Source organism: Delphinapterus leucas, chromosome 15 (assembly GCF_059928025.1).
Source record: "Delphinapterus leucas isolate spDelLeu-1000000601 "Yukka" chromosome 15, BTC_Dleu_Yukka2, whole genome shotgun sequence".
Lineage (NCBI taxonomy): Eukaryota > Metazoa > Chordata > Mammalia > Artiodactyla > Monodontidae > Delphinapterus > Delphinapterus leucas.
In genome coordinates this window covers 23493766-23504079 of record NC_143143.1, presented here as the reverse complement: position 1 = coordinate 23504079, position 10314 = coordinate 23493766, and the positions used below count along the sequence as shown (strand labels likewise).

At 44.3% G+C, this 10314-nt stretch overlaps 1 protein-coding gene across 1 annotated transcript in view; it reads right to left on the bottom strand.

Moving 5' to 3' along the window:
• SYT17 (synaptotagmin 17) overlaps positions 1 to 10314 on the bottom strand; it is an 85273-nt gene that overhangs the window by 36990 nt on the left and 37969 nt on the right. Inside the window, exons 6-7 of the mRNA XM_022552384.2 lie at positions 1961 to 2081; positions 2 to 157 (exon numbers count right to left, since the gene is read on the bottom strand). Coding sequence (XP_022408092.1) covers positions 2 to 157; positions 1961 to 2081 — 277 coding nt within the window. The remainder of the gene's footprint in view (position 1; positions 158 to 1960; positions 2082 to 10314) is intronic.

The window sequence follows — 10314 nt, the reverse complement described above, 5'->3', positions numbered from 1 at the left end:
CCTGTAAACACTAGGCTAGCATTTTCCAGTTCTTCTTGGGGAACTTTGAAGCTAAAGGATTCATTGTAGAAAGGATCAATTGTGCCTCTTAAGAAGGATGTCTTCTTTGTTTTCACAAGCTTGAGTCCATGTACCAGCTGGATTTTCACAAAGGGATCTGAGAATTGGATGCAGAATCATAGCGTTGGAGATCAGGAAACCCAATCCATCCATCCATCCATCCATCTATCCATCCATCCACCCATCCACTTATCCATCCAACTTCCCATCCATTTGACAGCCCAACCACTGACCCATCCTTTCGTTTCTCATCAGTCCATCCATTCCAGGTTTCCACTCCTCCTTTCATTCATCCATTTTCCCATCTATCCACCTATTATATATTCTTCCTTTTTCCCATCCAGCTGCTTTTCTGCTCACCCCTTTCTCTCTTACTCTAGCCATCCAAAATTTATTGAGCTCCTCCCGTGTGTCAGGCATTGTGTTCATTTTACAGATGAAGAAACTGAGGGCTCAAGACAGGAAATGATTTGCTTAAGATCAGGCTAGTGGAAGAAGAGCTAGACCCAGAGCCTGTTCTAGTTTTCTGCCCTTAGAGACTCATTAACATGTCAGTGAGCCCATAGCCCGTACAGGGAAAAACAGAATTATAACTGTCATTCTCAGATCACTTTATGGTTTACAAAGAGATTCATGTACATTATCTAATCTTGTATTTGTTTAAACAACCCAGTGAGATGAATACTGTTATTATCTCAATTTTTCAGATGGAGAAATTGAGGCTTATAGAGGTTACAAGTATATATACTTATATAACTTATATATGGGGAAGTATATATAACTTCCCCAAGCCCACATTATTTATAAGCAGTAGAACTAGGCTTTGGTTCCAGGCAGTTTGACTCCGGAGCCTTTAATCATTTTATCATACTGACTCTCCCACTGTGGTGATTCTGAAACTCTCCAGTCTTAATACCATTCCCTCTACTGGTCCCTTCAAAACCTGTTTTCATAATGTGTGTGTTTTTTGTTTTTTTTTTTTCTGTACGCGGGCCTCTCACTGTTGTGGCCTCTCCCGTTGCGGAGCACAGGCTCCGGACGCACAGGCTCAGCGGCCATGGCTCACGGGCCCAGCCGCTCCGTGGCATGTGGGATCTTCCCAGACCGGGGTAAGAACCCGTGTCCCCTGCATCGGCAGGCGGACTCTCAACCACTGCGCCACCAGGGAAGCCCTATAATGTGGTTTTTGAGAATACAAGTTGTCTTCTAAATTCAGCTGTCACTTTATAGCAAAAGTAATTTATTTTAGCTATGGCACTTAGAGAAGACTGTACTTCCACTACTGAGCAACCATGGCTGCTTTCATGATAATATCCTTTGCTGTCATGGGAAAGCTACATACAAATGGAATGTAATCTGTTCTATTTCATTAAAAGTCACGTTTGAATTGGTGTGTTATAGGCACTTTAAATACAACAGTCTTTTCAGAGCTGGGATTTATAAAGACTTATGCTACTCTTGAAAAGAGCTGGGAAAAGAACCTCAGGGTGTGTCCACTGTTCTCACAGATTAGAATGCATGGTCAGTGCACGCTACCGCCACCTGGAGCATGGTGTCTCCATTACATGCATAGCATCTGGAAAGGCAAGTTAACTTCTTTGGGGCTGCATGTGTACAAAGAGGATCTAGATTTCAGTAGTTATCACACCTGGTCTCGGTCAAACCCCTGCTTCAAATGGAGTAACTGGAATGGTATCACTTACCTGCCTCATCCTAAGAAACAACCGATCGTTTATTCTTCCTCTTGAACTAACATCCTAGATATGGATGCTATTTCACCCTCAAAGGGTCGCGTTAATTAATAGTATCCAGGATGCAGAAAAAGAAAATCAGGTCCCTTGTGTCAAACAAACATAGATGGCTTGTTAAAGAAATGGGGGAAGGAGAGGCCACACAGTACCTGAACCTTGGCTCACATCTGTCTGAAGAAGTTGCTTGGCTCGAATGACATCAACGTTCAGTCTCCCAGCACTCGGGAGATAATTCAGTGACAGAAGCAGCTCCCCCAATTCTACCTCATTCTGCGGAGGAAGGATATGGTCAGGAAGGTGCATTTTTTTTTTGTATTCTTTTTGTACCTATCATGCAGGAAACTGATTCTAGCAGCTCACAAATGGACTTCTGTGGGTAGATCAGCTAACAGTAAGTGCCTCTTTCTTTGACTTCTTTTAGCCTCTGTCGCCACGTATTTTCTTCCATCTATTTCAGAAAGTTTGTTCTGCTCTTAGAATGTTTCAGAGCAGTCACAATATAGTAAGAACAAAAGCATCAATAATGAGAATAAATAAATGCTACATGTCGAACTCTGTGCTAAGTACTTAACATGTAATTATTAGTTCAATCTTCATAACGAGTCTGTGAGATATGAGTGTTACATTTAATAAGAGAGGAAACTGAGGCTCCGAGGAAACAGAGGCTCAGAAACATGTCCAAGGCTACACACAGCTAGAAAGTGGTAGTGCTGGCACCTGGAGCCAGGGAGGCTGATTCCAGATTCTCTGACCATTGTGCTATTCTGCCTCCCTGCAGGGTAACAGGGAGGAAAACCACCCTGCAGGGAAACCATCCAGGTGAGAAATCTGTTCTCAACCTGCAGGCTGAGTCCACAATAGAGCCCATGCTTCTTGCCTCACAAAGGCAAGCTCAGACTGTGACATCCCTTGTTAAAGAGTACCCATTCCTCTGCTGTCAACACTACCGCACTCATGGGAAATTCACATACGCACCCAGTGTATGACTCCATACTTCCAAAAGTACCTAGAAACAAGAGGCCCCCACCTCTCTATCCCTTTAAACATTTTTTTAACTGTAGAAAATTTCAACCGTATACAAATTAAACACGCCAGTTCAATGAATCTCCATATACCCATCACCCAATTGTACCAATTATCAACATTTTGCTGAAGGATGTTTCATCTTGTCTTAGTCCATACAGGCTGCTATAATAACAAAATACCACAGACAGGGTAGCTTATAAACAACAGAAATTTATTTTTCACAGCTCTGGAAGCTGGGACATCAGGGTGCCTACATGGTCGGGTGAGGGCCCTCTTCAGGGTTGCGGACTTCTCACTGTATCCTCAGCAGAGGGCTGGGAAGCTCTCTGGAGTTTTAGTAAGGGCACTAATCCCATTCAAGGGGGGCTCCACCTTCATGACCTAATCACCCTCCCGAAGGCTCCACCTTCTAACACCATCATACTGGGTGTCAGGATTCCAACATGCAAATTTGTAGGTGGTGGGGAGGGGAACACAAACATTCAGATCATAGCACATCTATACCCTGACTTGTGAAAAATTTTAGCTGAATATTTTAAACCAAGTCCCAGACATGACGTCATTTTACCTATATCTCTTTCAGAGTGCATTTCTAACTGATAAGGACATTAAAACAAATATTTTTAGTATGGGAAATTTCCAATCATATTCAAAAGAAGGCAGAAGAGTATAAGGAACCTCCTCATAGCCACCATCACTCAGCTTCAACAATTATCATCACATGGCCAATCCTGATTCACCTATCCCCTCGTTCAACTCCCTGTATTATTCTGAAGTAATTCCCAAACATCACATTATTTCATCTGCAATATTTTAGCATGTATCTCTAAAAGATCAGATTGATCTATCTGCCTATCCATCTATCCATCCATTCTTCATCCACCAACCCACTCACACACCCATAATCTCTATCCCTTTTGGTGTCAGTCATTTGAGCAAATTAATGCCAAGTGGCAGCTCTAGAACAATGCTCCGTAGATACTCAATAAAGATTTGTTGACTAGATGAAGAGCCAAATGAAAAGATTTCTGAACCGAGCGACTTAGTCCCCAAACAAGAGACAACCTTGTAAATTAACTCAGAGGTTGCAGACTGGCAGCCTGTAGATGCGTTTTGTTTGGTTCACATCATGTTTAAACAAATAATTCCTCGCTAATAATTATAAAATTTAAGAATCAAGATTTTTCACACTAAAAAAGTCTGGATTTCTTGTCTTTCTTGAAAAACAGGAAGGTCTGGCAAGGCTGGGCCCACATTCCCACCTGGCAACATCTGGCCACAATGCAGTGCCCTCTAGATGGGACCTGCCTCTTCACGTCACTGGGTCTCCACCTGTCCTCCTTCACCCTTTAGGTTCCTGCTGTCCAGCTCTGGGCACATAAGCTTGCAGATTTTTCAAGAAAGAAACGGCCAACTCAGTGTCCTGAGTAATCAAAGAAGTTCAGAGCCCTTTACGCATTTGCTAGGGGTTTCATTCTTGCTCTTGAAGGCCTGGAAGATGCCGCATCTTCAGAGCATGACCCTGAAGACATATTTGTCCTCAGGCAAAGAATGCTGTGAATTATGCTGGTGACCAGGCCATGGAGAAGCCATTCATGTCCTGTGGACTTTTTGTTCCTCCCAGGTTTATAAGTCAGAGTGATGCCTTCCCTGCTTCTAAAACAAACCAGCATCTCCTTTGATGATGTAGCTGTAAAGACAGTGATCAGGACTTGTAATTCAGTCAGCTGAGCTGCATAAACAGGGCAAAAAATGGATTCAACCAATCCAGTCGTCGAGGGTAGTTTGTTTAGGGATGGGCTCAACTGAGGAACAATTTAGGATGGCAAGAAATTAGCCCATGTACACAGACCAGTGGTTCTCAACTGGGGACATTTGCCAATGTCTGGAGACATTCTGGTTGTTACAACTGGGGTCAGGGATGCTCCTGGAACTCTTCCCTTTGTAGGATACCCAAATCTAGTGTAAGTCCTAGACCCCAAAGAATGATCCAGCCCCAAATGGCAACAGTGCTGAGGTTGAGAAACCCTGGATAGACAAGAGAAAGGGGGGTAGATGTCTCTTTTGTGATAACAGGAGAAGAGTAAATATTCTTTAACCCAATAGTTCCATTCCCAGCAACTTACCCCACAGATATCCTCAGACATGTGTGTCGGGATGTGTACACACAGGATAATGAAGACAATATCATGGCTTCCATAGACTGCTTGTGGGCCTAGTATGTGCCTGGACTAGGAATGGGATACGGTCCCTGCCTTTGTAGAACATACACTCTGGCGGTGAAGACAGACAGGAAACAGACTAAAAAAGTCATGAATGAGGTGATTTCAGATAATGTTGAGTACCAGGAAGAAAACTCCTGCAGGGTACGGGAGGTGAGGGGCCTTTCTGGGGATATGGAAATATTCTGTATCTTGATTGTGGTAGTGGTTACACAGGTGCATTTGCCCCCAAATCAATAAACTATATATTTAAAATGTATGTATTTACTGTATGTGAATTATGCTTCGATAAAGTTGATTAAAAGGAAAGATCTAAAGTAAGCAAGTAGCGCAGAGCATTAGCCCTTGTCAAGCCTGGGAGATGGGCACATGGGTGTTCGTTTTATTGTTTTATGTTAGAAATATTTCATTTAAAAACACAAAATAGGGCTTCCCTGGTGGCGCAGTGGTTGAGAGTCCGCCTGCCGATGCAGGGGACGCGGGTTCGTGCCCCGGTCCGGGAAGATCCCACCGCGGAGCGGCTGGGCCCGTGAGCCATGGCCGCTGAGCCTGCGCGTCTGGAGCCTGTGCTCCGCAACGGGAGAGGCCACAACAGTGAGAGGCCCACGTACCACAAATAAAGAAATAAAAATAAAAACAGAAAATAAATATTAAAAAAGAAAGCAAGAAAAGTCAGGCAAGAGAGTGGTGACCGATGGGGCACACGTGGGGACCCCTATGTGAGCCAGGGTGGTCGGAGGGCGAGGCCTCTCTGTGAGGTGAGCTTGGAGGCGGGGGACACGCCAGGCAGAGAGAACAGCAAGTGAAAAGAGGGAGAAACCAAGCCGGTGTGTTCAAGAACAGAGGAAAGGCCAGTGTGGCTGGAGGGTGAGAAGAGGTGGATTCTGGAAGCGTCCCCAGAGCCAGAGAAAGCTGCCCAGCGGCTGACCGGGTGGGAGCCTGCACACCCCGAGTTGCCAGTTCAAGAGATGGATGGAGAGAGAGGGGCCTGAGGCCAGCTCCTGAGACCTCAGCACCTAAGAGGCCCTCAAGCCCTCTCTAAGTGGAGAGTGCTTTCCGGAGTGGAGAGAGCTAGAGAGCTGCTCTTTCCCCGCCCTGAGGCCATTGACTGAACCCTCAACGAGGCAGCTTCCTGGTGTCATCACCTTTCTAAGAAGGCTGTTTGTCATCTAAGAGCTTCTTTTAGTCTTCCTTCCCTTAATAGGACACAAGCTCCCTGTGCCCTCCTGGTGTTCCACCCCCAACACAAGCATATCAAGGTTTTCATGTTATATTTTTCCAGGGAAGCCGTTCCATTGATCGAGCCACTCTTTCTCTCTGTCTTGGGAGTGATCAGTTTGCAAGACAGCTGTCTGGGATTTGGGGAACAGTTGGTAGAAATAGAAAAGAAGGCTAATTGAGCAATATCGAAGGGCTGATTCATTTAACAAACATTTATTCAAGTTACTGGGGCCTGGGCCTGGAAAGTTATGAACATGGTTAATTACAGCAAACCTTTATGGAGAAATCACCCTAGGCCAGGCACTGACCCCGGCAAGTTAAGGCTCAATCTCATTTCTTCCCCTCAATAGCCCTAGAAATTTCCATTTTACAGACGAAGGGATTCCAGCTCAGAGAAGCCAAGTGACTCAAGAAATCATAAAGTAGGACAAGATGCAAGCTCGGCCCCTGCATTAACTCTCACACCATGTTGCTGCCAATTAAAGCATAATCCCAGCCATCAACAAGTCAGTCTGTTGGGGAAGACTAGGGAAGGTATAAAAAAATAAAAATTCCAGGGGCCTCATGCTCACTAGGATGGTTATTAAAAAACCAAACAGAAAATAACAAGTGTTGGCACAGATGTGGAGAAATTGGAAACCTGTACATTGCTGGTGGGCATGTAAAATGGTACAGCTGCTCTGCTGTAAACTCTAAACAGTCTGGCCATTCCATGAAAGGCTAAACATACAGATACCATATGATCCAGCAATTTCACTCCTAGGTATATACTCAAGAGAACAGAAATATGTGCACATGAATTTCACAGCTGCAGTATTCACAGTAGCCAAAAGGTGGAAACAGCCCAAATGTCCATCAGTGGATGAAAAGATGAACAGAATGCGGTCCAGCCATACAATGGAATATTATTCAGTCATAAAAAGGAATGAAGTACTGATACATGCTACAATGTTGTGTAGATGAACCTCAAAAACATAATGCTAGGTGAAAGAAGCCAGACACAAAACCACATCTTGTGTAATTCCATTCATGAGATATGCAGAATCGGTAAATCCACAGGGACAAAAAGCAGATTAGTGGTTGCCAGGATCTGGGAGGAGGGGCAAATGGGGAGTGACCGCTTAGTGGGTACAGCGTCTCCTTTGGAGTGATAGAAATGTCCTGGAAGTAGAGAGAGGTGATGGTCACACAACGTTGAGAATGTACTAGATGCCACTGAATTGTACACTTTCAAATGGTTAAATTGATGTTATGTGAATTTCACTTCAATTAAAAAAATGTTATAGGTCCTGTTAATGAGCCATATGAACCAGACCTAGTGCAAGACTGAAGCACAACCCACTCTTGGGAGGGGGCATGATTAGGGAAGGCTTCACTCAGGATGCATTTGCGTTAATCCCTAACAGGTAGATAGGATGTGTTAACTAAGCTGATCGTGGTAGTCACTTCAAAATGTACACATCTATATATGTCATCACACTGTACCCCTTAAACTTACACAATGTTCTGTATCAATTATATCTCAATAAAGCTAGAAAAAAGAAAGATAAGTAGGATTTTGTCCAGCAAATATTGCAGGGAGGCACACTCCACACAGATGGAACAGAATGAGGGAACCCTTCACTGCAGCCCTGACACCTTTTGCCGCTCTGATCCTGAAGGTTCTTGATTTCATAACATAAAGTCCCGAGTAACTTGCTACTAATAATAAAGTAGCCAAAGAGGGTTAATAATTTGGATTTCTAAAACAAATTAGTGAGGACTCTCCTTACAAATAAAGTCTCTAGACATTGCCAAAGGTCCCCTCAGTGTAAAAGCACCCAGTTGAGAACCACTTGTCTACCAGGATCTAAATAATCTGACCCCTGCTTACGTCTCAGACGTCATCCAGCTGCCACCTCTGCCTTCTATCCCTTGAAAACAGAAGACCGCTCCTACCCCAAGGCTTGCTGTTCCCTTAGCCTGGGAATCTCAACTCAAATGTCACCACTTCTAGGCTTTCCATGACCCCCCAGTGGAGAAGAGCCCCCTGCCTCCATCACTTTCTATCACATCACCTTGTTTTATTTCTTTCATGGCACTTGTCCTTGTCGGATGTTTTCCTGTTCTCCATAAAGGCAAAGACAGTGTCTGTCTCTCCACCACTATATTCCGAGCATGTGGAAGAACTACAATCCAGGGGCCACGAGAACAAGCTATGCGGCCCCAACGTGGAGGCTTCCTGCACCACATCCTGGTCCGAGAGGGGTCATCAGCACAGTGTCTGTCGCCTGTCCTACCCAACCTCCAGTGAATTGAAGCTGAGGTGGGAGAAGGACCTGGGTGACTGGTGACACTTCTACCTTTTCCCGTTTCAAGACAATGTCACAAATAGGCCTCGCTTCCTTTTTAAGAGCCTGATAAGCTTCATTTGGTTGAATCACGTGGAGTGGGCTTGGGAGAACTGAAATAGACCGCCCGTAAGTTACTCAGATGAATCCAGAACCACCCTGCCAGCCCCCCAGCAGCTGGCTTGTGCAAATACTGCTCCACTCTCCACCCAGAGAAAACTTCGGTCTCTCTGCAGCCTCTGAACACAGCTAAGTTCTAATCAATAAAAAGGAAATCAAAGAAAACCATTTGGGACAAAAGACACGTTCTGGGGAAAATAACAGCCCAGCTCTCCTCCTGACATACTTCCTTTGAAGTGCTTCTAATGGCACCCTGGCTCCTGCTCCCCTAGCAGAGGGGGTTTCGGATGTGTGCACGTACTTTGAACGATGCCAAACATAGCTGCTGTGCGCCCACCATCTTTGTCCCCGTGGGTCAGGAGAAACCTTTTGTCTCTTAATTTACTGCACAAACAACCTTAAAATAGGAACAGATTTTTTAAAAAGCGAAATCCAACCACAATCGCATCATGTTACACATTTCATCAAATGCTTTCTTTTCTCCACTGCCCCGCTTTCAGACTCTTTTCCAGTCCTTGTCAATAATCAAAACAATATTCGCATAGCTGCACTGACAGCACAGGTGAATTCCGAAATACCACCCCCGACCATTTTAAAACTTAAATAAACAGACACACACATTTTCCAAGTTATTACCCAGACATCACAAGTATCATTCGTAATGTCTACTTAGAATATTCCATTAGGTTGAAATACTGCAATTTATTTTAACCATTTTCCTATTGCTAGGTACTTAGGTTATTTTTAATGGTCTAAAATAGGGCACTTTTCTTCTTTTAGATTACATCCCTCTAATAAAACCCAGGGGTGAGATCAAAACATATCAAAAATATCCAGATATTTTTCTGTCATTCAGTAATGAACTGCCAGACTGTTTGTTAAAAGGGCTGAACTAGGGCTTCCCTGGTGGCGCAGTGGTTGGGAGTCCGCCTGCCGATGCAGGGGACACGGGTTCGTGCCCCGGTCTGGGAAGATCCCACATGCCGTGGAGCGGCTGGGCCCGTGAGCCATGGCCGCTGAGCCTGCGCGTCCGGAGCCTGTGCTCCGCAGCGGAAGAGGCCACAACAGTGAGGAGCCCGCATACCGCAAAAAAAAAAAGGGCTGAACTAACCTCACAGCCATCAGGAGAGGGAGAGGACAGGAGTGTCACCACAACATCACCAGCACTGGGTATTAACATTTTGACAAATGGGGGTGGGATCAGTGTGGTTGCATTTCTTTGATTGAATATCTAGCCATATATCAATTTAATTACATTTACTCTTTTACGTGGAAACACTGACTTTCTGTGTGAGTTCAATGCCCCTCCTCGATATATGCCCATGCTGTGGTCAACAATACACACTTCGCACTGGATTGTATGTGTCTGTTGCTGTCAGGCTTTCTAATTATTCCTGTCCACTGGATATCTTACTGTGGATTTAGTTTGTATTTCCCTGACTGCTAAAACGACTGAGTATCAGCTATTCATTTTTTTCTCTTCTATGAAAACCCTGTTCATTTCTTTTGGCCTTTTTTTTTTAAAAAAAAAGAAAACTAGGTGTCTCTCTTTTATTTATTTATTTAGTTAGTTATTTGGTTGTA